Here is a 25,816-nt window from a genome sequence, read left to right on the forward strand (position 1 = left end):
GATCTGATCGCTGCGCAATTCTAGGATACATGCATTCGAATAAAGAAAAAGATGATATGCACAGGAGGATGAAGTCGATAGCCATCGCACAGGCACACCAAAAACAGCAGGGGATACGGGCACAACCAAAATGCATAATTAACGATACCATTGTTGGATACATTCTTGTCTAGTAGAAAATTAATATGCTAAAGATTAAAAACAAACTTCGATGTTCAGAACTTGAAACAAAACTTTCAACTTTGCAGCGATATGGCAAGAGGCTTAGTCGAAGAGGCTCATGCCCAGGTCACCATCGGACTCCTCCTCGGGCTCTTCCTTCTTCTCTTCCTCCTTGGCAGCCGATGGAGCAGCAGCACCACTGTCGGCGGCAACTGGGGCAGCAACAGCGAACTTGCTGGGGTCCTGAGAAATATAAGCCAGACAAATATGTAAGAAACCATGATGCAACCGCTTCCAAAGCAGCATTAACTTATTTTCTAGTGTGGTAAACAGCATTTTGCTACCATGGATGAACCAATAAAGGCACAAACAGCCCAAGTGAAATACTCCTTGCTACCATAAAAATTCAATTGCTCACTAAACTATGTAATAATGCTCAACGACTAAATCGATTATGTAGATAAGTAAAAATGACCAGTTCACCAGCTAGCTGCATGCTGCTAGGCAGCCGCTGCAGCAGCGCTGCACCAAGCAGCCAAACAAGATGTTAATGTACCGACATATCTATTGACTTATCTATTGACTATCTTAGTTAGACCAATTATCAAGCATTAAGAAAACATCATAATAAAGTGAAATAGAAACAAGATTACCTTCAAATACTCCTTGATCTTATCAGCATGTGGGTACGAGTATTCGGTCTCCACAGCAACAGCAAGCACATTCTTGTACCCATTGAGGAACATGTGTGGTGCAGCAGCAATAGTTGGGTACGAGATTGCCAGGGAGACTGAGGCAACCATAGAAACACCAGAAGCAAACTTCTCCATCAGGTCATCCTCAGTGAGGTCAAGCACCTCAGGGCTGAAGACTGACCCACTGTCATAGACATTGGTGATAACCAGCCCATATGAGAAGGGGCGGATACCAAGCTTGGCAAGCAGGGCAGACTCGGAGGAGCCCACCTTGTCACCCTTCTTAATGAGCTCCACAGGGGTGATAATTTCCACAGTACCCTTGTTAATCTTGGTGGGGATGTTAAGCACCTGTAACAAGATAGGAACAGTGAGAACATGTAGTTGACTACTTGACTAAGCAGACAAGATAGTATTTATTAACAAATCAACAAATGATCACCTGGAAGAAAGAGGTCTGGGATGGATCCAGACCAGTGTTGCCAGGGGGAACCACCACATCAACAGGAGCAACAAGACCAACACGAGCAGGAGCTCCAACCTGTTTTATAACAAAAACAAATCAGGGTTATTCATTCATCGGATAACATCACAAGTATGCACTGAGATTTCGCAATGAAAAGAGAAGCATAAGTCAAGCAACAAGTCACACTGTAAAAACATAAATTACTGGCTATTTAAAGAAATCTCTAAATTAAACTCCAAAGAACTGGGATCTATAACATGACATTGCAATATAACCAAAGAACTTGAGACGTACACTAAAAGGTGACGAGGTCAAATATTGTGATATCACATCTAACATAACACTTAATTCCATACAAACAGAACATCTACTTTGCATATGGATAAACTTAACATGCATAGGCCTAGCAATAAATTGAGCATGACATTGACTATAATGTCCTAAAGTTGTACATGCTTGCAAAAACTAGCAATACTCATCGGGCATCAAACTGTCACAACCTACTAACAATTGAGATTCTTCCCATGATCACTGTAAGATAACACACTAAAACATCAACCAATTTCACTTAAAGAACAAGTTACTATTATAAAACCAATGCAATATTTCAGAGACAAATCGCATTGGAAAAGTTACATGATGATGAATATGTCCTTTAACATCTAACAGAAGATCTAGCATCATACAACAAAAATATCGACATAGCATATGGATAAACTGCTCCACAGAAAGCTTCATAATAACACTAAAACAGTTATAAACTAGCAAACGCATCAAGCATCAGATTTGCATTTTTTTTACATAACACACTACTAATATCTTCCACATATAATCAACTACGAGCGTGCAACCCAACGAATCACATTCAACAAAAACTACAGAATCACCACAATACAATCTACTATCCATGCAGTCTAGAACACAGATTGAATGCCAGTAATACCTTGTACTTGGCAACCTCCTCGCGGACCTCCTTGAGGTCACCCTTGGTGAAGATGAGGCCAACGTTTCCCTACAAAAAAAAAAAGCAAGAACATCACATCGATTTCCAGAAACACGCGTAGGCAAAAACAACCGCAAGAACACGGTGAGTCGGACTTACGACGAGGAGGGGCATGAGCTCGAGGAACTCCTTGTTGCCGGTGTTGTCGGCGTGCACCTTGATGCAGCGGCGGATGAGGGTGTTCTTCCCCATGAGGACGATGGAGTCGCCCCTGAGGCCCTTGCGGATCTCCTGCAGCTGGTTGGACCCGACGTTGTCGGCGACGGCGATGAGCACCTTGGTGTACTCGTCGAGAAGCTGGCAGAGCTTCTTGTCGTACGCCACCTTCTTCTCCGCCTTGGTCCTCTTGATCGCCATCGCTGCGAGCTACACAAACCCTAACCCTAGGCTTAGATCTGCGCGTGGGGAGAGGAGACGGCGAGGACCAAGCTCTCGGCGAGGAGGAGCAAGGCGGACGGCTTGCGGCGGCGGCGTCGCTTTAACCTAGGGTTTCCGGGGTGGGGGGTGCGGGTATTTATAGTGGGAGAGGGATGGGTGTGGCTTCGGGTTGGTGGGCCTGATGGGCTTGGTTTTAGGGTTTCGTGGCGGTTGCGGTCTCAGGAGATGGGCCTTATTGGGCTCTCCGGCGTATGGGCCTTGCCAGAGTCTGCAGAGGGCACGGTTGCCCAAGGAACCAAAATTCTTTTTCTTTTACTTATTGGTAGAGTAATTCGGATCATAATAGGTGGAGTTTTATGAAATTTAATCTAATTCTGGAGATTAATTGTAGATAAAATAAAACAAGTCCTGGTATAATAATAATAAATTAATTAAAGGACTGTATGTAAAATATGTATGGGTCTTTTTATGGGTCTTACGGATAGTAACTTACATTGCGGATTGTGGAGAGTATTTTGGCTAAAACATAGTAACAAATTTGGTAGAAAACCATTGGAAAAAAAAAAGGGAGGCCAAAATCCAAACGGACAACTCTACCAAAATTATGGCAATGATAACTCTTACTGTTGCAAAAATAAGATAATGTTAGGATTGGCGAAGAACCAAACGTGCCGATTTATCTACTGTCGACGCACAGAAGAAACAATCCAATGAGATGTGATCCAAATTCCAACAGATATGCTAACAACACTTTGGCAATTTTTACTATGATGATGAAAATATCAAAAACTTAGCACCAGAAAATGAACAGGTAACAGCTCTTTCACTAGATTCTCCTCCTGCTGGATGGATGGATGGATGTAAAACACTCTAACAACAACTCACTAAGTTCGCAGTTACGACACCAACACGGCAACACATCTACTGAGCTGATGGCACTCGATTATCAAGAATTCAGAGAAGAAGAAAAGTGAAAAGGATTGGTAGTGTGAGTGATCAGCGGATCATCATCATCATGCTTCTATGGACAGCTTCTTCTTGTGCCTGCTGAGCTTCAGCCGTGGTGTGGTGTCACCCTTCACCACGGCCATCTTCTCCTCGCTCGCCGTCGCCGTCGCCATCGCCGTTGTCGGAATAGCCTCCTTGGTGCTGCAAATCTGTGGTTTCATGTTGAGGGAGAACCTGCCCTTGCCGGTGCTCCGGCTGCGGCCCAGCCGCTCGATCTCATCCCTCATGGTGGAGCACTCCTTCTCCAGGTCGGCGACGCGCTGCTTCATGTTGTCCATGCCCTCCCGGAGGGCCTGGTTCTCCCGGGAGGCCAGGGGCCAGCCGGGGCGGTATTGCTCGCCGGAGATGGTGGGGATGAGCTGCCTCGAGCCGCCTTCGAGGTTCTCGGAGACCATGAGGCACTCGGCGATGGAGCTCCGTAGCTGGAGCTGCTCGAAGAAGAGGACCTGCACGATGACGCGTAGCGGGAGCCGCTCGTTCTGCGCCGCGTGAGTGCAGGCCTCGAGAGAGAGCTTCTGGCAGTCCATCACCCGGCAAAGTTCTTCCTTCTCTGATTCAGACAGATGAGGATGCGCCTATGGAGAAAAAATCCAGACAAATTATTAAGCATCAGCAAGATCAACATGACACAGCAAGATGCATGATCAAAACTTTAATAGATATAGGTATTGTTTATAAGATAATAGCCTTTTTTTAGGAAAATGCAATAGCTATTGGCAATTAGCATGACAAGCTGTTCTGTGCAGTTCTTTAATCATTTAGGCATTGTTTGGATGGCCTGAAATTCCATCCCATCCACATGGATAGGCCAGGATTTCAGGAGCAGGTATTGCTGCAAGCCTACCTGAATAGTAGGCTTCTGAATCCATTCTTCAGTTTCATCAGGAAATCGGCTTACGCAGTTACCAGTGAAACAAAATACAAGGCTAAATCCCTAATTAAACTGAAAGAGAGGCTTTCCACAAATCACTTGAAATACAAACTTGATTATAAATTACAATTTGAAAGGATATATGACGATCTGAGATATGCATGAATGGTAAAATGCTAAACTTAAAACATGCTTTGACTTGCCAAATGACTTGAAAAGCTTCACAAACAAGCGTGTTAACATGTCAACAGAAGTAATCGGCAGGAATACAAAAGTATTACCTTCAGATAGATGTCAATGGCACGGTAAAGTCCGTCATCTATTGGCCGGGCATAATCTGGTATAGCAGCAGCCAAAGACCGAAACTTTGGCAGCTTTAGGTTGACATCTGGTGCAACTTCAGCTAGGTAGCCATCAATCAACTTAGCGACCATTGTTATAGGCATAAGTGATGGTGAAGCTAACATTTGTGCATCTTCACCAAGGCCAGGGGAAGCCCCACCAGTTTCTTGATCCATTGCCAAGAAATGGTCAAGAATCTTGTGGACACAATCCACATCATAGAGCGTTTCAACAGACTCAGAGATGTTTGGAATCAGAAGATCTTCCAGGGTAGCCTTATCAAGCTGCATACCTATCCGTCTCTCCAAGTTTGACACGCAAGAAGGGCTGGCTTTTAGGATGATTGCTGTCCGCAGAAGACCAAATAACAGCTTGCAAGATGTGACCCCCCTTTGGAAAGGTAACAGTCTATCAATTTCCTCAAGTAGGTACTTTTGTTCCTCTTCAGAAGGGATTGATGTTAAAGATGATATTGAAAGGCAACTACTGACATCACTGATGCTTTTACGCCGATTCAGGCCAGGTAAACGCCTTTTGGCATAGTGGTTCAAGGATCCAACAATAATATCCTGATTGATTCCTCGGTATTCCATAGCTGAGATTACTTTTTTGTATAATGGAAGGCTTAAGCATGAAACATCATCATACCACCAATCAGGGCTGCTATGTCTTGGCCTTGCTCCGGTGCTAATGCCATTCCACAAGACGCTTCCTCCTGGACTCTGCATGGGGCCTCCGTACTGGACAACTGGCCACCCAAATAAATCAGGATCAGTACATGATCTAGTTGCAACTGAGTCGATGCACCTCTTTACGATTTGCAATTTTTCAGCAAGATCAATGATGTCATCACAGGTATGGAGGGCCTTGATTGAATCTTTCCAACTCCTAAGGACTGTTTGGGTAAGGAAGTTCTCTGTCTGCGCAATCAAATTCCCCTCAGCAATCTCTTCAGTCATCTCGAGATATTCAGCAGCACAGCGAAGATGCACAACATTGGAGGCAGTCATTTCGAACTTAACACCATAGCAGAACTTAGCAGTTAGTTCAAAAGCCTTTGCTCCCCCAGGAATATCCGATAGGTCAATGACACAACTGTTGTCTCCATTCTCAATCTTCTCTCGGATACAACGCTCCAAAAGGCCACTCTTTGATAATAGAGGAAACTGCAAAATAGAAAAAGAACTTGCTTTTTACAAAGTAATTATCTTCACAAGATTGTATCTATTTTTCCCTCCCTAATACAAATTATCTACTCCCCCCGTCCCAAATATAAGCATTTTTAGGCTCTGACACTGTCTTCGAGATGCTACTTTGACCAACAATATCTATAAAAGTAAGATGTTTTAAATAAAAATAGTTGCATATTATGATGGTTTGTTTAATGATAAATCTAGTAATATGAATATCAATTTTACATGATTGATCTTTTTTGTTTTTTTGCTATTAATAGTCAAAGTTAAAAATGTTTGACTTCTCACTATTCTAAAAATGCTTATATTTTGGGACAGAGGGAGTAGTATGTTTTGGTAAAAAGGTTTCCCAGGCTGAAAGCAAAGCGTAAGCCAGTTGCATAAATGCTAAAAGAAACATATTGCAAAAGAAAGGAACTCTTGAATGAACTAGTGATGAAAATCTTACCTTGTGAAGATGAAAAGATTGCTCCCCAACTGTGACGGTTATATCACTAGGAAGACCGGTTGTGCAATACCTATATAATGAACATGCTCGTCATCAATACTTTTCAGTTTGGACAATATTTTTCCAGCAAAAAATTCATATGTAAAAAGCTAGAAGTTTAGGGACTGGAATAGACACAAGAGCCACTCTACAAGTGTGGGGCACCTAACCAGATCCTTCTAGGTTTCTGCCACCCCATGGTCAATTGCTATAGATGATACTCCCTCCGTTTCGAAATGTTTGACGCTGTTGACTTTTTAGCACATGTTTAACCGTTCTTCTTATTCAAAAAATTTAAGTAATTATTAATTCTTTTCTTATCATTTGATTCATTGTTAAATATACTTTTATGTAGGCATATAATTTTACATATTTCACAAAAGTTTTTGAATAAGACGAACGGTCAAACATGTGCTAAAAAGTCAACGGTGTCAAACATTTCAAAACGGAGGAGTATTTATCATTGACAGTTTTGAATGAAACAAATATTTTTTAGCAAATGACCATATCTGTTTATTCTCTTGTCCAAAAATACATTTACCACTGTTGGTTAAGAAAACATAACTTGGCATTTGTCAAAGTTTGGCACTGATCAAAAATGTACTCAACAGTTTACTTAAAAAAGATAAAATGCCCTATAAAGGTGATGATTAACATATCTGACTATATCAAATGAAGGTATCCCGCATAATTGCATTGAACAGTTGCAGACTTAGTAGTGCACTCCAGGACCAGTATCTGACACATCACACATAGACCCCACTATGATTGTAATGAGAGAGCAAATGCACAGGAATAAATTTGGTCCATTTAGTGCTCACCATGTGCATATACTACTACAGTTACATACTACTCTCAACAAGTAAACGTAAGATGAGAAACCCAAAAGTCAAGGAATAATATTTCTCAGGAAGGGACGACGCTGCTATAAATAAGTACTAATTCAGGACAAGCAGTATGCACAGTGAACATTCTATTTACCTGCCAATGCCTTGAAACCTTACTCTAATAAATTCCAAAGCAGTACTAAAAAGGGTTTTTTTTTCCAGTTTCTGGACATAAACTGAACTCGAGATAAATTTGAAAATATATTGTTCATTTTTTTCCACAAAAATATCCAGGATGCAATTTTTTTGGCATAAATATACCATCGATCTCGCTGAACCATTGAGCGAAAATGACATGAGCATGACGACGAAGGTGATGTCGCGCGGGGACAGTGCGAGACCGCGCGGTGTCGCGCGCCACACCCTGTCTCGCAGAACAGAACAGCGAGACCGATCGGTCTCTCATATGGAATCAGCGACAGCGAACGTCCATGTCTTTTGGCTACTCTTTAATTAATGATTAATTACCTAAGTAACAATTAACTAATAATAATCAGTGATTAACTATCCTGATTAGCGATTAATTAATAAATAAATAATCGCTAATCAGGATAATTAATCAGTTGGAAGCAGCCAGCCGTTCAGTCCCACCCGCTGGTAATGCGAGACCACTCGGTCTCGCAGCCTCGCCGCACGACACCACGCGGTCTCGCAGCCATCGTCGTGCAACAGTTGTGCGAGATCGACAGTATATTTCTGTCAAACAAACTGCATCCCGAATATTCTTGAGAAAGAAAACAAATGAACACTATATTTTCAAATTTAATTCAACTGAACTCCTCTAACACGGTATGAGCATTGTGCGCATCGAAATGGCAATCTTAGCCTATCTGCACTAACAGCCTGCCCCTTGGATGATTGATAGTGAAATCCTCCAGAAAATTGTGCAAGCTAAAAACAAAAAAGGGTGTATAGTTTTTAGCTGGCCTCAATTGTTTTGATTAATGCCCTCCACCCAGAAGAAGTTGGTTATGATATTATAATCAGAGCCCCAGATGAAGCCAACAGCAAGAGGTTTGGCCATGGGTGTGTACAGAAGCTTCTAGTGATATATAGTACTACATTTTTATTAGTAGTATGACCAATAGCACACAGGCAAAACACTCTTATGGGCTGATAATTATACTACTAACCATACCAACAAATAAAGCAATTGAGCATTGCATGATAGTGGTACTACTGTCATTTAAAGAAAAAAGATAAAAAGCTGAACTAATTATGCAGATTAGGCCTGACAGAGAAACATGTTGTGGAAAGCAAGCTGCTGTTCATACCAGTCTTGTCCTTGCTTTCTGAAGACATCAGCTCTTGATCCTAGCTTCAGGCAGGCCATGGTGGAGCTCCTCCAAAATGGTCAGGACGATGGATACCACTACATCAATGAACCACCAGCCCACCAGAGTTTCTTCAGATCAAAGGCTGAATGGTTCGAGCTTTCCACACACTCTTACACCAAACCCTAATAAGGAAATTGAGAAAAAAGTAACAAGAACACCACTTTCCCCCGAGGAAAAAAAACTCAATCCACTCTAAAATCGCCAAAGTGAAGAACACGGACTGAATACCATCAGAGGGCGAAGCTGAAGATCGTGCAGATTACACGGAGCAGCCAGACGAAGTTGCACATCTACAGAACAAGAGATTACTTCAACCCCCAAAAGGAAAAACAAATCCTCCCAAAACTCCTGAAATTCCCACACCCACGCACGGAAAGCAGATGCCTTTCGAAGCCAAAAAAAACTCTGATCTACACCAACCTAAACCCCCCAACAGAAAAATCCCTCGCTAAACCATCAACACCGACACCCCCAAGAACCCCCCCAAAATCGAAACTTTGAGACAGGAACTCGAGCCCCCCAAATCAGAACTCCAAGAGAAGAAACCACCAACCAAAGAATCAACCCAAGAAACCAGCAATCCCTGCTCCTGCAGTGGTAGAAGAACTGGGAGAGAGAGAGAGTAAAGTGAAGTGCAGGCCGAAACAGGGGGGTGGTTCTTGGGTTTGTTTGGGTCTTTGGGTGCGGATGTGGTCCTAGGAATGTTTATGGCAGGGGGCATCCAAGAACATTCTTTTTTGTGGCCTCATCACAGTTTCCCATGGAGAAGAGGACAGAGGAGGAGAATGGAATGGAAATTGGAAGGGGGAAGAGGAGAGGAGATGTGATGACTGATGAAGGAAGGAGGAGGAGGTGGAGGAGAGGTGGTGATGGTCAGGGTGTGGGGCCCACTGCCAGCAGGCTCTCAATCCACTTTGGGTGTACTGTACTGTGGCTCCCTGATTTCTGATTCTCTGTCCCAGATGGACCGTTTAGGCTGTGTTTATTTCCAAACTTTTTTTTTGATCTGTTAATTTTTTTATCACATCAAAACTTATCACACATATAAACTTTCAACTTTTCTGTCACATCGTTTCAATTTCAACCAAATTTCTAATTTTAACGTGAACTAAATACACCCTTAATGAAAGATCCTGTCACTTGCAACTTAACTTCCTCTCAATAGTGTAGTTATTTTTTTTCAGATTTCGAGAAACTATAGTTATAGAAATTAAAAAATAAATTAGAAGTCACAAACTAGAAAAGTACAGTTTTTCTATATTTTTGTAAATTGGTCTGTTTCTCATAATTTTAAACTTCCTCAAACAGATGTGTCTTCTTTCAACCATTATTGACAGCCATGGAAGAAGGTGGTGGTAGAATAATCCTCCTTGAACAGTAGTAGGAGTACACTGGTTAGGCTCAGATCAATTCATCAGTCAGTTGGTAGGTTATTGGCTTTTTGCATCAGGTCTTACCTGTGGGCCCTCCAGATTGAGGTCTAGATGATTCTCACTTTGGCATCTACTCCTACAGTCATACTCCACTCTGATGTCCATCCAGTTTAGTTCCTGGAAAGGAACAGTCTATATGATTCATGCCGGCCATACTTTGGCATATTGGGCCATTTTAGAGCTTGTTTATTTTAATACGAAAATAAATGTTACCATTTGGTGATAAAGTTAACGATTGATAATATCAAATTTTGGTAAAATTAGAAATATAAAGGTGTTGTTTTGTTTGATGCCTTACCAAAATTTGGTATAGTTTTAGGAGTAGAAGGTTAAAGAATTATTAAATTTTGGTAGAGTTTGGCAAGATTATGGTGGTAAAATCTTGTTACCTCGGTATTTAGTTAGGTTTTATTTTGACAGTGTAGTGAACAAATTCTTAGCTAATCAATTTATTGGTAGTTTCAAAATTTTAGTAGAGTACCGCATTGGTTTACCAAAAAAATTGTCTCGATCCAAGCTCTAACCATGCACTGTACTGAAGTCGCCGATGATTAGTAAGGGTTGGTTTGGTTTGAGGTCTAAATTTTGGCATGCATAAGAAAATAGACCATTTCAATAGTTAACTTAGGCTATTTTGGCTTCAATCCGAATACAACTTTGCCTTCCCAAAATTAGTCATGCGAAAACTTACCAAAATTTGGCATTGCCAAAAATTGGTAAGGTCAATTTAGGTCTCAAACCAAACCAGCCCTAAGGCACATTTTGGTGCATCCAAAACAGCCATTCCCATGTTCAGGCTTTCATTTTGTTAAGTTACCATTGGCAACCAAAACTTAAATTTTGAAAGTTGATTTTAGGGGAAACAATTTATGCTAATATATTTTCCAACTTTTATTTCTAAACAGCTAATAATTCATATATAACAGTTTTACTAATAAATTATTTTCAGTTTATTTATTTGTTTCTTTTAGGATTATCAGTTATACCTCAACTGATCAGAACCGAGTAACTTTTTTACTTGCACACTTGGCTTCAGATATACAGCTAATTCGATATAATTGTACTCCAAAATCTCTTATATTATGGGACTGAGGGAATAATAAGAATATCAAATATTTTCAATTACCACGAAGATCTTTTTTAAAAAATACCTTCATTTCAAGGGAAGCCTGAAACAAAAATTTACCTTTGCATCTCAGTATGGAATAACACTAAAAAAAGGCAGATATGAAGAGATGGAATATCTTAGGAAGCTTGTAATACCTGTACTTTTGGCATTTTTTTTTCACACAAAAAGTTGGTGCTGTCTCTGTTCAGCCAGCCACGCATGATTAGGGTCCATGCCATGCTTTGGATTGGGGCTTGGAATCGGATGCCTGCCTTGTGTTTGAAGGCAACATGCATGGTTCTACTAGATTCCATTGGAGCTTGGATGGACACTCACAATCATACAAGAGAGAAGCAAAACAAAAAGGAAGAATGGATGTTGCAACTGTAAGAAGAATAGGAGTATGTGAAATAAACTCAGGTAGAGTACTAGTTACATTTTTACCGCGGATTTTATACTGAAAAAGGGTTTCTCTCTCGCGCTACAATAAATATCTAGAGATGCTTGTGGTCAGGCTTCAAGAATTTGCAGTGTTAATATGTTTTAGATATTTAGAAGAGGTACATTAGTGTCACATACATAATATTATAAATTTATAATATTGGATTTTTTTAATACTCTGTATTATTTTAAACACGATATATAGAGACGTATACGTACGTTCATATAGGCACACATATATACATCATATCACAATAAAACATATACCCATCTTACTTCTACTAGTCAGACAATATGATAGACAATATGCATAGGTTCCATTACAAGGAACCGGTATACTTTACACCCATTTCACCGATACACTATTAGCACTAAACTAAGGCCTTGTTTAGTTCCAAAGTTTTTTTTTCAAACGTCCAATTTTCCATCACATCAAACATTTCATACACACACAATTTTTCTATCACATCGTACCAATTTCAACCAAATTTTTAAACTTCAGTGTGAACTAAACACAGCCTAATCGATGTTTAAAACTAATAACTTTTTTTATCTATATAGTAACGGCCTATATGTTTTAGCCGAATAATCGTCCATCATCCTCATCTCAGCGCACGCCCAAAATAGTTGCTTGAGAATAAAGGGATGAACGAACGAACAGTAAAAGCCAGAGAGTTCTATTCTCTATAGTCTCTATGCTTATGCTACCGATGAATCTAGACTGTTGGGTTCGAATCCGACGGTCACAGTCACACTTCCTCTACCAAAGCAGTGCACACAGATGATATCTACCCTTGGAAGAATTTTTAGATAATGAAAATAGATTACATCTCCGGCTTCTTTCATAGACACACAGTCATAAATTTAATAGTAATAAAAAAGGTAAAGATAAAAATAAATTAAAATGATAAATAACGTGATGGCACAAATTCCCAACTCCCATTATTATTGAATAGCGTTAAACTCATAATTTGTTTAGCTAGCAATTCAAACTATGCCACACATAGTAAAATAAGAGACCTTTTGGCTACCAATTATAAGAGTGTACCCTTGAAACAATTAAAAGTATTTTTTGGGTGGTTGTAAAATTTCATTTTTACATGAGTCGGTGGACCCGTCGAAATGTTTATGGTGTGAAAATGAAATGCACGAGATCATTCCAAAGTGTTATGTCTATGTGCGGGCGGTGCCTAGTTACAGTTTCTGTGGGTTGGGCCAAAATGAGGCCCACCTTGCCATGATGCAGTGCTAAGGATGAGTGAACTAATGGGCCCTAGCTAGGCCGTCAGCTCGTTCATGAATCTTTCAGGATTGTCACAGCCCAATGCAGAAATGTCACCAACAAAAAAGGACCCATCACATAATCATGTTGTCTCGAGCATGCAACGTGCACTCTGCATCATGGCATTAATTACACGACTGTAACAAAATATATTTAATATTTCTAGAATACTATTCCCTCTGTTCCAAAAAAAAAAACAAATCTAAAACTAGATGTGACATATTTAGGATGCATCACATCCAGGACTAGATTGATTTTTTATGAGACGGATGGATTAGTACCTTGAAACGTACGCAAAATCTCCGGAGGAGCTTTGTTGTTTAATTGTGACAGATTGAGAAACAAACGTGGTTCTCACCAGGGTTCCCAGAACTGATTGATTTTTACAAAAACCGTTTTCCAGTTTGTGAAATAGAGTTATTATTAGCCAGTTTCCATGCATCGTTGATCAAAAGTCATCGATTTTTATCGGTTTTCGATTGGTTTTGGGTAAATCGGTTAATGAACTGTTTTAACTTCAAAAATTAAAAAGGTAAACCTTGCTGGTATTCCTAAGAAGCGTGCTAATTAACAAATCACACTCGCCAATATCTCCATCTAATTTCGACTATCCTCTCGCTATTGAAAAATTAAGTCATGGTTTCTTGGGGCTATAGAAAATTATAGGGTACACACTTTTCTCAAAATACTCCTCCAACATCCTTACATCAACTATTGGGCACTATGATGCATGCATTTGCAATCATCTTGCATGATGAGGCAACCAAAAGACTCTTGATTAACGAATGCATGCATTGTAATTAGAGTAGATAGAACCATAAATAAGGGTGTCTAGATATTTCTTGGTCTAAAAAGCTCCTGAATAACATGTTTTTTTTTTATAATTCTATGGATGAAGTATAATAGTACTACTTTTATAGAAAACCGCTAAGTCCACGATAACATATACTCTCTCTGTTCCAAAAAAAAAACCTAATCTAGATGAAGATTTGACACCACCTGGAACAATGAATCTGGTGATGTCAAATCCTCATATAGGTTGGCTTATTTTTGGAACGGAAGTTATATCTAGTACTATGTTTAGGACCAATATTCTGTGCGGTTATTTAAGTGGTATAGTTACACTTACGAATTACAACAGACTTGTATATACATTGAGCAATATCTTGAAAGAAAGTGTGGCCATGGAAGCAAAAGAAAACAATACTGTCTCCCCTCCTTCCTGCTACTTCTCCCTACCTATAAGCTTATAAACCCTCCCTTATCAACCAGACTGTTTATTAATTTGATGTTTAATTTGGCTATTCTTTATAGATGACCAAACCATCCTCGTATCATATGCTCCTGGAGGTATACCGGCGGCAACGTTTTCAATCCGATGTATCTTGAATGTAACATCGGATATATTTAAATAATGTGTTTTTTTAAAAAAATATTGTTACACTTTTTCAAAAACTTAGTCAAATTTAAATATTTGATTAATTTTTTTTAAAACAACTTATAATTATAAAATGGAGGGAGTGTACCACGTTAAATTAGAACAGCAAACAATACTAGACTAGCTCCCCTCCTTCCTGTTACTTCTCCCTGGCCATTCTCTATTCTTTAATTATCAACCAGTTTGTTTATTAATTTGATACTCAATTTGTCCATTCTTTATAGGTGACCAAACCACAAACCATTCTTGTCACACGGAGGTGTATCGGCAGCAAACGTTTCCAATCCGACGTGTCCTTGTCACACGCACGCTCCCGTACCGTACAGTTGTCCGGGCCCACCAGCCAGCCACACACTCAATCCCACCCACCTCCCCACTAGGCCACGTCACCCGCACGACGCGACGCCCCCTCCCCTTCCATTTCTCCTCCTCATCGCCCGGACCGTACGGCGACGCCACCCTCCGATCCCACGCCGCGCGCCGCGCCAGATCCGGCGCGCCGCCGCCGCTCGCCGGAGACGCACGCGGGGCGTGGCCCCCGCTACTGCGCCGCGGAAGGAGGAGGAGGGGGAAGGGGGGGTGGCGCAATGGCGCGGCGGTGGCGGCCGTCGCACCTGGTGCTCGTGGCGGGGGCCGCCTACCTCCTCCTCATCTCCCTCAAGTTCCGCCGCGTGCTCGACCTCGCCACCTCCGACCTCGCCGCCACCGACGCCGCCTTCTCCTCCCCTTCCTCCTCCGACCACCTCCCCCCGCTCCCGGTCTCCACCACCACCACCACCACCACCTCCACCTCCCCCGGGAACGGGAACGGCAACGCGACGCTGTTCCAGGTCCAGCCCTTCTGGCACCGCTACGACCGCGTCTCCCTCCCGGACATCGTGGCGCGCAACCGCTCGGCGCTCGACCGCATGGCCGACGACGCGTGGGCGCTCGGCCTCACCGCGTGGGAGGACGCCGCGGCCTTCGCGGGCGACCCGTGGGAGCTCGCCGCCGTCGACACCGCCACCACCGACAAATGCCCCTCCGCCGTCTCCGTGCGCGCGCGCGGGAGGGTCGTCTTCCTGCCCTGCGGCCTCGCCGCCGGCTCCTCCGTCACCGTCGTCGGCACGCCCAGGGCCGCCCACAAGGAGTACGTGCCGCAGCTGGCCAGGATGCGCCAGGGGGATGGCACCGTGCTCGTCTCCCAGTTCATGGTCGAGCTTCAGGGGCTTCGCGCCGTCGACGGTGAGGACCCGCCCAGGATACTGCACCTCAACCCCAGGTTGAGAGGGGATTGGAGCCAGCGACCAATCATCGAGCACAATACCTGCTATAGGATGCAGTGGGGCTCCGCGCAGCGCTGCGATGGGTCGCCGCCCGAGGACAACGACGATAAGGGTATGATTTGCTCTTCTAAATCTAGCTTGGATCTTAATTTTGATGTCTGGTGATAACTTACTACTACTGATGTTGTCGTTGGCATACATACATTTATACCTGTGGAAGTTAGGAATGAATTGCTTGTGTTCTCATGTTAACAGAACGAGTAGTTACCAGTCCAATGCAATGCTTATTTAAGGAACCTATAATGTATAGTACGGATTAACCATCACAAACAAATGAGTATGTAGTGTTTAGTACTCCCTCCGTTTCAGGTTATAAGACTTTCTAGCATTGCCCACATTCGTATAGATGTTAATGAATCAAGGCACATATATATGTCTAGATTCATTAACATATATACGAATATGGACAATGCTAGAAAGTCTTATAACTTGAAATGGAGGAAGTAGCTCTTACCGAATTGAATCCTCAAAATGCCTAATGCACCAGGAAGTCTTAAGGTGTTGTAAATTTTCATACAATTTCACTTTTGACATGAGGTGAGAATGTTGTGTTTAGTGTAGGTAACACTATATACTTTGACCCTCAGGTTAACATATTTGGCTAAAGCATACAATTTTGTATTTTTGGTCAGTTGATGGGTTCACCAAATGTGAAAAATGGATACGTGATGATGTTGTTGACACAAAGGAGTCCAAGACAACTTCATGGTTGAAGAGGTTCATTGGGCGTGCAAAGAAACCTGCAATGACATGGCCATTCCCTTTTGTAGAAGACAGGCTATTTGTTCTTACTATGCAAGCTGGAGTTGAAGGTTTCCATATATATGTTGGTGGAAGACATGTGACCTCCTTCCCTTACAGACCAGTATGCTCTCTAGTCATGTTCATCCGGCTATTTATCTGTTGTGATAATTACAAGAAACACTTACGGGTAGCCGTGATCATTTCCAGGGCTTCACTCTTGAAGATGCAACAGGGTTATTTGTTAAGGGCGATGTGGATGTTCATTCAGTTTATGCCACTGCACTTCCTATGTCTCATCCCAGTTTTTCACTTCAACAAGTTCTTGAGATGTCAGAAAAATGGAGGACCCGACCACTACCAAAAGATCCAGTTTTTCTTTTTATTGGAATACTCTCTGCTTCTAATCATTTCGCTGAGCGAATGGCTGTTAGAAAAACATGGATGCAAAGTTCAGAAGTCCGGTCATCTAAAGTGGTTGCCCGATTCTTTGTTGCACTGGTAAGCATATTCATCCAAAAATAATTGAATTTATAAGACATAGCATGTTAACAAAGCAAAGAAAGTTAAAGAGCGGCTATCTCTCTTTCTCTCAGAAAAGAAAAGACCATTTATGTTAAAGTATTCATGTCAATCTATTCTACACTCAAGTTGTTGACTTACAGAACTGATTCTGTTTAAGGTTATGACTGAGGATGCTTGTGTGCTAAGTTAAAAAAAATGTATCTTCAGATTCTCTACTGGTCTTCTAAGTTTCATTCTGCATGGTTATATGGATTTTCTTTATGTGTAGAATGGGATGATGGAAGCATGAACCGTAAAAATGTAGGTACATATTTGAACTTTCCAACGTGCAGATGATTCTGTGTTTTCATATACACAACATCTCTAGTCTTGTAATACTTTATCTCTAATTGTTCATATAGGTACTCACTACCTTATCATTTATTCATACCTTGTTAAATGTCTAAAAAAATGCAAATTGTTGATCGTGCGCGCCAGCGATGGTTATATATCGGTTGATTGTTTGCCATCTCATAGAAGAAACAAACAAATTCAAAAGTGTAGTAGGAAATGAGGTGATTGCTGCGATCTTATTCATTACAAATTGTGGTTGCAGAATTCAAGGAAAGAGGTCAATGTAATGCTTAAGAGAGAAGCTGAATACTTTGGAGACATTGTAATTTTGCCATTTATAGATCGTTATGAGTTGGTGGTTCTCAAGACAATCGCTATTTGCGAGTACGGGGTGAGCCACTCTTGCTTAATCTTCTATTGTTGCTCTTCCGCCAATATTCTAAACCAAAGTAAGAATAGCTGTATGCCTGTACAGAAATTATGATACACACATAATTTATTCCCATCAGTAGATACTTGCTTATGAATGGGCTTATTGCAAACCTCAATAGTGGGAGCAGGTGGCCATTGGCCTGTTTGGAAGGGCCTAAGCTTAAGATGAAAGCTACTAGAAGCTTAAGCCCTCCCAAATAATTTATTGTTATATAAACTTCTCAGAAACCCATGCTGTAGTCAGGAGCTAAACCACTTGCATACAGCTCTTAAGACAAGTATCTTCTTGTAGAAACTAAGACCTCCAAACATCGCTTGTGGCTTACAGACAGACATGATGAAGTTTATGCGAATTTTAGTTACCATCAAAAGCATGCTCACTAATAAGTATAGTGTTGATAAATAACGAACCTGACGTCTGTCATTCCCTTTGCCTTGCAGGTCCAAAATTTGGCTGCTGTACATATCATGAAATGTGACGATGATACATTTGTGAGGGTAGATGTGGTTGTCAGACACATCAAGTTGAACAATGGTGGCAGGCCATTATATATGGGGAACCTCAACCTCTTGCATAGGCCCTTGAGAATGGGTAAATGGACAGTTACAACAGAGGTAATACCCTCTGTCTCTGTTGTTTTTCCTCAAATTAATCAATTCAACTTTGAAGTTCACTCATTTGATAGTGTTTCATATTCTGTTTATATTTGATCCCTCCCTTTTTTACTAACCAAGGAAACTATCTACTCCTTTGCAACTGTGTTTATTCTGTTCATGAACACCCTCGTGACTTTCGATGCAGGAGTGGCCTGAAGACATCTATCCACCTTATGCAAATGGACCCGGTTATGTGATTTCTGGTGACATAGCGAAATTCGTCGTGTCTCAGCATGCCAACCAGAGCTTAAGGGTGAGCTTCCGATGACGCCTATCACGTATAACTTTTATGGCGATGTATTGATCGGTTTCCCTTTTTGGGTCATGCACTGCAGCTATTCAAGATGGAGGACGTAAGCATGGGGCTGTGGGTTGAGAAGTTCAACTCCACGTCTCCTGTCAAGTATTCCCACAGCTGGAAGTTCTGCCAGTACGGCTGCCTGGAGAACTATTACACGGCGCATTACCAGTCACCGAGGCAAATGCTGTGCCTCTGGGACAAGCTGGTCCAGGGCCGAGCATCCTGCTGCAACTACAGATAGCGAGACGACAAATGGATTAAATCAGTCACTCGACTTTAGCATTCCTCCTCCACCTGCCGGTTATTTTGGTTGGTGGGGTGGCTGGCTGGTGTTCTCTTTTTTGACACGAAGAATCACCTGACAATAGCTTAGCTGCTGCAATGTTGACTCGATCGAGCTCATCGCTTCACATGGCTGTGATGTTGGGGCTTGAAGATTAGGCAGCTCCGGTCCATGGTTCCATGCATTTGCCTGATTTCCATTCGCCATCTCGTGGCGTCGATGTCCTTATTCCTGTAATTGATCCCAATTTTGATGTAGTAGATGATCAGATCAGCATATTATCAGATATATATGCCTGTTCTTGTAGCCTAGAATCCTAGAAACTTGGACAGAATCCTGATGATGCTAAAAATCATTTCTGTTCTTCTCTTTCTTGTAAAAGATAGCCTCTTTTTTTCTCCACTCATGAGTTCCATCGATGATGTATTTTCTCTGTCATTGCTATTCTTGCATAGCACCCACTCAACTGTTGAAGAAACTAAACTAGATTTGTTGTCATTTGTGTTATCTCTCTTTTTCCCCCCCATTTTGACGCTTTATGCTACAAAATGACTACTGAGATCAGTGCCATTTCTTATTACTCCCTCCAGTCATATATATTGAACGTTTAGGTAAAATTTGGTTATTTCAAACTCTGATCGTCAAGAACTTCCTAAATGTTTAGTTTTAAAACAAAAAAGAACATAGTATGAGTAGATTTAATAGAATCATATGATATCATAAACTTACTAGATTAAATTCATTCTAAATATAGGCAATGTCTAGTTCCTTTCAAACTTCTAAAAATTCCGTCACATCAAATGTTTTGACACACGCATGGAGCATTAAATGTGGACGAAAAAAATCAATTACACATTTTGCATGTAAATTGCGAGACGAATCTTTTGAGCCTAATTACGCCATAATTTGATAATGTGATGCTATAATAAATATTTGGTAATGACGGATTAATTAGGCTTAATAAATTCGTCTCGCAGCTTACAGGTGGAATCTGTAATTTGTTTTGTTATTAGTCTACGTTTAATACTTCAAATGTGTGTCCGTATAATTCAAAAAAAATTAAAAATTTTGGCACACGATCTAAACACGGCCATAGCATTAGTAGCTAAAGTTTTAAAAATTTGACCAAATCTCGCTTTAAACTTCAAATATATTTATAGCGAGACGTCGGATGAAAATGAACGGTGGATACGGCGGGTACACTCTGCAAGCCTGTGAACCCAGTAGTCCAGTACTCACCATGGCCGCGCTGCGACTGCCAAGAGCGCCGACCACCGCGGCGCTCGCCGCCGGCGTCCCCCACCGGTTCCCGGCACCGGAGGGGGAGCCTCCGCCGCCGCGCGGCCCCAACAGGGCGCACCTCAACGCGCTGCTCACGTCGTACGGCCGCCGCGGCCGCCTCCGCGACGCCCAGCTCCTGTTCGACCAAATGCCCAGCCGCGACGTCATCTCCTGGACCGCCCTCCTCACCGCCTACGCCGACGGGGGAGACCTCGCCTCCGCGCGCCTCGTCTTCGACGACATGCCCCGCCGCAACGCCCCGTCCTGGAACGCGCTGCTCTCCGTCTACCTCCGCGCGGCGCGCCCGCGGGCTGCCCACGCGCTCTTCTACAAGATGCCGGCCAAGAACGCGGTGTCCTACGGTGCCATCATCTCCGGGCTCGCCAAGGCGGAGATGCTGCATGAGGCGGAGTTGGTGTATGAGGAGATGCCATGGCAGTGGCGTGACCCAGTAGGGTCGAATGCGCTGATGGCTGGGTACTTGAGGGTCGGGGAGCTTGCCATGGCACTGAGGGTGTTCGAGGGAATGACGGTGAGGGATGTCATTTCCTGGAGCGCCATGGTCGATGGCCTCTGTAAACATGGGAGTGTGTCAGAGGCGAGGAGGGTGTTTGACGCCATGCCAGAGCGGAATGTGGTGTCTTGGACTTCGATGATTCGGGGATATGTGAAACGTGGGATGTGCAGAGATGGTCTCCTCCTGTTCCTGAATATGAGAAGAGAAGGTGTTCAGGTTAACACAACGACACTCTCAGTTGCGCTGGATGCTTGTGCTGTGGCCAGTCTTGCCAGAGAAGGGATTCAGATTCACAATTTGATTATATCAATGGGATTTGAGCTGGATATTTTCTTGGGTGATTCAATAATCATAATGTATTCTCGTTTTGGTTGGATGGTTGATGCAAAAAGGGCGTTCGACTGCATGCAGCAGAAAGACATAGTATCATGGAACTCACTGATCACAGGTTACGTTCAGCATGACATGGTTGAAGAAGCACATGTGCTGTTCAAGTTGATGCATCAGAAGGATGCTGTTTCTTGGACATCAATGGTTGTTGGGTTTGCTAACAGGGGTTGGATGAGGGAATCTGTTGAACTTTTCGAGCAAATGCCAGTAAAAGATGAGGTCGCTTGGACTGCGATCATTTCTAGTTTTATCACAAATGGGGACTATCTAAGTGCAGTGCGGTGGTTTTGCCGCATGTCACAAGAAGGATGCAAACCTAACACAATAGCTTTCAGTTGTCTGCTGAGTGCTTTGGCTAGCCTGGCAATGTTGAATCAGGGAAGGCAAGCTCATGCATATTCGATCAACATGGGATGGGTGTTTGACTCTGCCGTTCACACTTCTTTGGTATCGATGTATGCAAAATGTGGAAGGTTGGCTGAGGCTTATCATGTTTTCTCAAGCATTAGCAACCCAAGCCTTATTGCTATTAATTCTATGATTACAGCATTTGTGCAACATGGTTTCGTTGAAGATGCGCTGAAACTATTTACCAAAATGCAAAATGCTGGATACAAGCCTAATCATGTTACATTTTTAGGAATTCTGACTGGTTGCGCACGTGCTGGTTTTGTTCAACAAGGTTACAACTACTTTGAATCAATGAGACCAGTTTATGGTGTAGAGCCAAACCCTGAGCACTACACATGTATGGTTGATCTTTTAGGTCGTGCAGGCCTCCTTGCTGAAGCACTGGAAATGATTAACTCAATGCCCCAGAATGATCATTCTGATGCATGGGCAGCTTTGCTCAGTGCTAGTAGTCTCCATTCTAATCTCGCTTTTGCAAAAATAGCAGCACAGAAGCTTCTTGAGAAGGATCCTTACGATGCAACGGCTTACACAGTCCTGTCAAGGATGTTCTCCTCAGCAGGGATGGAGGATGAAGAAATGCTAAAAGTTGTACAGCTATCCAACTTGGCCAGTAAGAGGCCTGGTTATAGCCTTATTATGCAGGATAAGGCCACTGAAATATAACACATACTGAGAACCTTCTAGTTGACTAGTTCTAGATCTCTGACCGATGAAAACAAGAATGATCATGTTACATGGCACTGCTAAATGAGAATTAGGATGGCATAAAAAAGATATCACATGACTTGTACATAATGCCTAAAATGTGGATATCTGACCAGGTGCTTGGTGATATGCTGTTGGCCCAGAACTCGAGATCCATTTTTCTGGCAGGTCCTTATTTCTTATAGGATTAAGTTTGTCCATTTTGATGCAGCTCAGTTTTCACCCTTAACTATGAAATCATCTAACTTGCACTCTTCAACTACCAAAATGGGCACAAATAACTCCTTTTCACCACAAAAAAATGTCTTATTTGGCCAGAATAACACTGGTGGTTTTAAGGGTAGGGGTTACACTGATTTTGATAGTTAAAGGGGGAACAATAGATCCTTTCTTTTCTGAGGGTAACAATTAGATAGTATTGTAGTTCATGAATTTACAGTATTTGTTATTTAAGACCTGTCATAATCTTTATATTGATTCCATCTTCTTCTTAAAGTTTAGACAGTAAATGGAAGATTGATACACGGAATTCATCTGCTACAGGAAAGCATTGAAGAATAGTTGTATTGTTGGTTGCTGTTTGCTTAAATTCAAGAACATTTATGCAGGAGGTTGTCTTCCGATCATCAATTGATGAAGAAGCCAGTTCATGAGTCATGTCTGCATGTTATTTGTGGTAGATGAAGTAGGAGATGTATTCTAAATAGCTACCATCAAGATACAGTCATGTTGACAGGAAAAGGCAGAGCACCAATCGTCAATAGTATAATCTTGCTCCTGAATGTCATCTATGCGTTACTTACAGAAATGTGCAAAAAATGAATTGCACTGAGCACATTGCTGAATAACAGTATGGAAGAGAACTTTTTTTTGGGTGAGCACATCTGAAGAGACTTTCTTTTATATTCATTCCCTCTACTTTTTCCTTGGCATTTTCAGTGCTCTGCATCACACCATCTGTCATGTCAAGATCATGACGTTTATTATATGATGTTAGTTGAGATGTTGAACAATATAGATCAGCACAAGAATCATGACCAGTCTAATTCTGTAACCAATTCGCTTCAACTTTAGTCACTTGATTTGCTTTATCATAGAGCTTGATGAGATCCCATAAATAGGACTATAATTGCCATCTGTTTCTGTACCATGGATCCTTTTCTTCTTTCCATCATCTTATGCTCATGGATCTTTGTTGTAGTGTCCTGGAAAAAGCTCAATTGCATGAGGCGAAGGCTTCCACCTGGACCTCCAAGGTGGCCAATCTTTGGTAACCTTCTCCAGTTGAGCCCTCTTCCCCACAAAGACTTCGCTCGATTCTGCACCAAGTATGGCCCCCTGGTCTATCTTCGTCTTGGAACCATCGATGCCATCACCACTGATGACCCTGAAGTCATCCGTGAGATACTCATCCGGCAAGATGAGGTATTTGCTTCACGGCCTCGGACCTTGGCCGCTGTTCACCTTGCCTATGGGTGCGGTGATGTGGCCCTTGCTCCGCTGGGGCCGAACTGGAAGAGGATGAGGAGGGTTTGCATGGAGCACTTGCTGACAACCAAGCGGCTTGAATCTTTTGCTGCTCACCGAGCACTGGAGGCTGAGCACCTCTGTCAGTTTGTGTGGGCTAAAGCCCAGTCAGGGAAACCTGTGAATCTCAGAGAGGTTCTTGGGGCCTTCTCGATGAACAACGTGACAAGGATGTTGCTAGGGAAACAGTACTTTGGTCTGCAGTCAGCAGGCCCTGGTGAAGCAATGGAGTTCATGCACATCACCCATGAACTGTTCTGGCTGCTGGGCCTGATCTATCTTGGGGACTACTTGCCAGCCTGGAGGTGGCTTGATCCATATGGGTGTGAGAAGAAGATGAGGGAGGTTGAGAAGAAGGTGGACGACTTCCACCAGAAGATTATTGATGAGCACAGGAAGGCTAGGGAGGCCAAGAAGAGTGCATCCCTTGATGATGATAACAAAGAAGACATGGACTTTGTTGATGTACTGCTTTCTTTGCCCGGCGAGAACGGAAAAGAGCACATGGACGACGTCGAGATCAAAGCTTTGATGCAGGTATGTTTACTGTTTTTGTTATTCTAGTCTAGTTCTAAGTTCATTTGTTTTTTAACTAAGCCATCACTGTGTTTGTTGTTATAGTCTATTCTTGAAATTGAAATGATTTGCTAGCTGCCATTATGTTTGCAACAAATCTAGCCACGTTAATGTTATCTCCTTTGAGATTCAACCAATAGATGACTTGGTTCTTTTAAAGAAAATAATAAAAGGGAAGGTAATTAAAGATCTGTTTTCACAGCAGAGTTTTTGGTTCTTCTGTTGTTATGAGCTATGTTTGCTTTTCGGATTGAATTTATCTGTTACTTCTGGCAAACCATGTTATTTCATTTCTAGTGCTACATGTTGGAACCACAGTGAAGTGATGGACAGTACAAAGTACAAACTATCCTTTCTTGTCCTGGAGACTACAAGAAAATTAGAAGTAAAGAAATGATAGATTTTCTGAAAGTAAACTAGAAGAAAACATGTTGAACAACCTGTATTATTCTTCACATTATGTGCATGCTAGCGCTACTAGTATACAACTGCATTTTTCAGTATCAGAAATCTTGCATAAGACATCAAATTAGTCATAAGCAATTCTGTTCTAAGTAGACAAAAACAAAACTAATCCATGTACACAACACAGGACATGATTGCTGCTGCCACCGACACATCATCAGTGACCAACGAGTGGGTGATGGCGGAGGTGATCAAGAACCCCCGGGTGCTCCGCAAGATCCAGGAGGAGCTCGACGGCGTCGTCGGCCGCGGCCGCATGGTGGTGGAGTCGGACCTCGGCCAGCTGACCTACCTCCGGTGCGTCGTCCGCGAGTCCTTCCGGATGCACCCGGCGGGGCCATTCCTGATCCCCCACGAGTCCCTGAAGCCGACGACGATCATGGGCTACGACATCCCGGCGCGGACGAGGATCTTCATCAACACCCACGCGCTCGGCCGGAACACCCGCATCTGGGACGACGTCGACGCGTTCCGGCCGGAGAGGCACCTGCCGGCGGCGGCGGACGGCGGCCGGGTGGAGATCAGCCACCTGCCGGACTTCAAGATCCTCCCCTTCAGCGCCGGCAAGCGCAAGTGCCCCGGCGCGCCGCTCGGCGTCATCCTGGTGCTCATGGCGCTCGCCAGGCTCTTCCACTGCTTCGACTGGTCGCCGCCGGACGGCCTCCGCCCCGACGACATCGACACCCAGGAGGTGTACGGCATGACCATGCCCAAGGCCAAGCCGCTCGTCGCCGTCGCCACGCCGCGCCTGCCGCCGCAGATGTACGGTCGCCATGGCAAGCAAGTTTGAGCTAGGCGTCGTGTGGACAATAA

The 25,816-nt window shown here is 42.8% G+C and overlaps 5 protein-coding genes across 6 annotated transcripts; 3 read left to right on the plus strand and 2 right to left on the minus strand.

Annotated features, from left to right (window-relative positions):
* Nucleotides 1-114: 114 nt before the first annotated feature.
* Nucleotides 115-2,814, minus strand: LOC127782011 (60S acidic ribosomal protein P0). Its single transcript, XM_052309086.1, has 5 exons — nt 2,426-2,814; nt 2,267-2,335; nt 1,300-1,398; nt 816-1,208; nt 115-405 (listed from the first exon to the last, which is right to left on the minus strand). Exons 1-5 carry the CDS (start codon nt 2,681-2,683, stop codon nt 265-267), a joined length of 960 nt encoding a protein of 319 aa, XP_052165046.1. The 5' UTR covers nt 2,684-2,814; the 3' UTR covers nt 115-264.
* Nucleotides 2,815-3,405: 591 nt separating this feature from the next.
* Nucleotides 3,406-9,666, minus strand: LOC127782132 (BTB/POZ domain-containing protein At1g30440-like). The gene is made up of 4 exons (XM_052309205.1): nt 8,767-9,666; nt 6,567-6,636; nt 4,865-6,091; nt 3,406-4,287 (listed from the first exon to the last, which is right to left on the minus strand). The coding sequence occupies exons 1-4, from the start codon at nt 8,823-8,825 to the stop codon at nt 3,718-3,720; spliced, it is 1,926 nt and encodes a 641-aa protein (XP_052165165.1). The 5' UTR covers nt 8,826-9,666; the 3' UTR covers nt 3,406-3,717.
* A 5,307-nt stretch (nt 9,667-14,973) lies between these two features.
* On the plus strand, nt 14,974-19,793 carry LOC127783254 (hydroxyproline O-galactosyltransferase GALT2-like). Its single transcript, XM_052310492.1, has 7 exons — nt 14,974-15,908; nt 16,489-16,721; nt 16,808-17,098; nt 17,718-17,846; nt 18,329-18,502; nt 18,690-18,797; nt 18,880-19,793. Exons 1-7 carry the CDS (start codon nt 15,119-15,121, stop codon nt 19,084-19,086), a joined length of 1,932 nt encoding a protein of 643 aa, XP_052166452.1. The 5' UTR covers nt 14,974-15,118; the 3' UTR covers nt 19,087-19,793.
* Nucleotides 19,794-20,335: 542 nt separating this feature from the next.
* LOC127783285 (pentatricopeptide repeat-containing protein At1g53600, mitochondrial-like) lies at nt 20,336-22,393 on the plus strand. Its single transcript, XM_052310526.1, has one exon. It carries the CDS (start codon nt 20,369-20,371, stop codon nt 22,391-22,393), a length of 2,025 nt encoding a protein of 674 aa, XP_052166486.1. The 5' UTR covers nt 20,336-20,368.
* A 775-nt stretch (nt 22,394-23,168) lies between these two features.
* LOC127783286 (cytochrome P450 703A2) lies at nt 23,169-25,816 on the plus strand. Of its 2 annotated transcripts, XM_052310528.1 has the most exons (3): nt 23,169-23,309; nt 23,637-24,499; nt 25,131-25,816. In XM_052310528.1, the coding sequence occupies exons 1-3, from the start codon at nt 23,288-23,290 to the stop codon at nt 25,791-25,793; spliced, it is 1,548 nt and encodes a 515-aa protein (XP_052166488.1). In that variant the 5' UTR covers nt 23,169-23,287; the 3' UTR covers nt 25,794-25,816. The 2 variants fall into 2 exon arrangements, with proteins under 2 accessions (XP_052166488.1, XP_052166487.1); XM_052310527.1 differs by lacking the exon at nt 23,169-23,309 and having other exon boundaries at nt 23,423-24,499.

The sequence above is a fragment of the Oryza glaberrima genome, chromosome 8, assembly GCF_000147395.1.
Source record: "Oryza glaberrima chromosome 8, OglaRS2, whole genome shotgun sequence".
NCBI lineage: Eukaryota > Viridiplantae > Streptophyta > Magnoliopsida > Poales > Poaceae > Oryza > Oryza glaberrima.

Excerpts from the sequence above, each read along its gene's own strand:
- LOC127782011 (XM_052309086.1), bottom strand. The coding sequence starts at position 2,683 with ATGGCGATCAAGAGGACCAAGGCGGAGAAGAAGGTGGCGTACGACAAG. Across the intron at positions 1,209-1,299 it reads CCCAGACCTCTTTCTTCCAG|GTGCTTAACATCCCCACCAA; the intron begins GTGATCATTTGT and ends ATCTTGTTACAG. Across the intron at positions 406-815 it reads AGATCAAGGAGTATTTGAAG|GACCCCAGCAAGTTCGCTGT; the intron begins GTAATCTTGTTT and ends TATATTTCTCAG.
- LOC127782132 (XM_052309205.1), bottom strand. The coding sequence starts at position 8,825 with ATGGCCTGCCTGAAGCTAGGATCAAGAGCTGATGTCTTCAGAAAGCAA. Across the intron at positions 6,092-6,566 it reads AATCTTTTCATCTTCACAAG|TTTCCTCTATTATCAAAGAG; the intron begins GTAAGATTTTCA and ends TCTATTTTGCAG. Across the intron at positions 4,288-4,864 it reads CCATTGACATCTATCTGAAG|GCGCATCCTCATCTGTCTGA; the intron begins GTAATACTTTTG and ends TTTTCTCCATAG.
- LOC127783254 (XM_052310492.1), top strand. The coding sequence starts at position 15,119 with ATGGCGCGGCGGTGGCGGCCGTCGCACCTGGTGCTCGTGGCGGGGGCC. Across the intron at positions 16,722-16,807 it reads CCTCCTTCCCTTACAGACCA|GGCTTCACTCTTGAAGATGC; the intron begins GTATGCTCTCTA and ends GATCATTTCCAG. Across the intron at positions 17,099-17,717 it reads CCCGATTCTTTGTTGCACTG|AATTCAAGGAAAGAGGTCAA; the intron begins GTAAGCATATTC and ends TTGTGGTTGCAG.
- LOC127783285 (XM_052310526.1), top strand. The coding sequence starts at position 20,369 with ATGGCCGCGCTGCGACTGCCAAGAGCGCCGACCACCGCGGCGCTCGCC.
- LOC127783286 (XM_052310527.1), top strand. The coding sequence starts at position 23,585 with ATGGATCCTTTTCTTCTTTCCATCATCTTATGCTCATGGATCTTTGTT. Across the intron at positions 24,500-25,130 it reads AGATCAAAGCTTTGATGCAG|GACATGATTGCTGCTGCCAC; the intron begins GTATGTTTACTG and ends TACACAACACAG.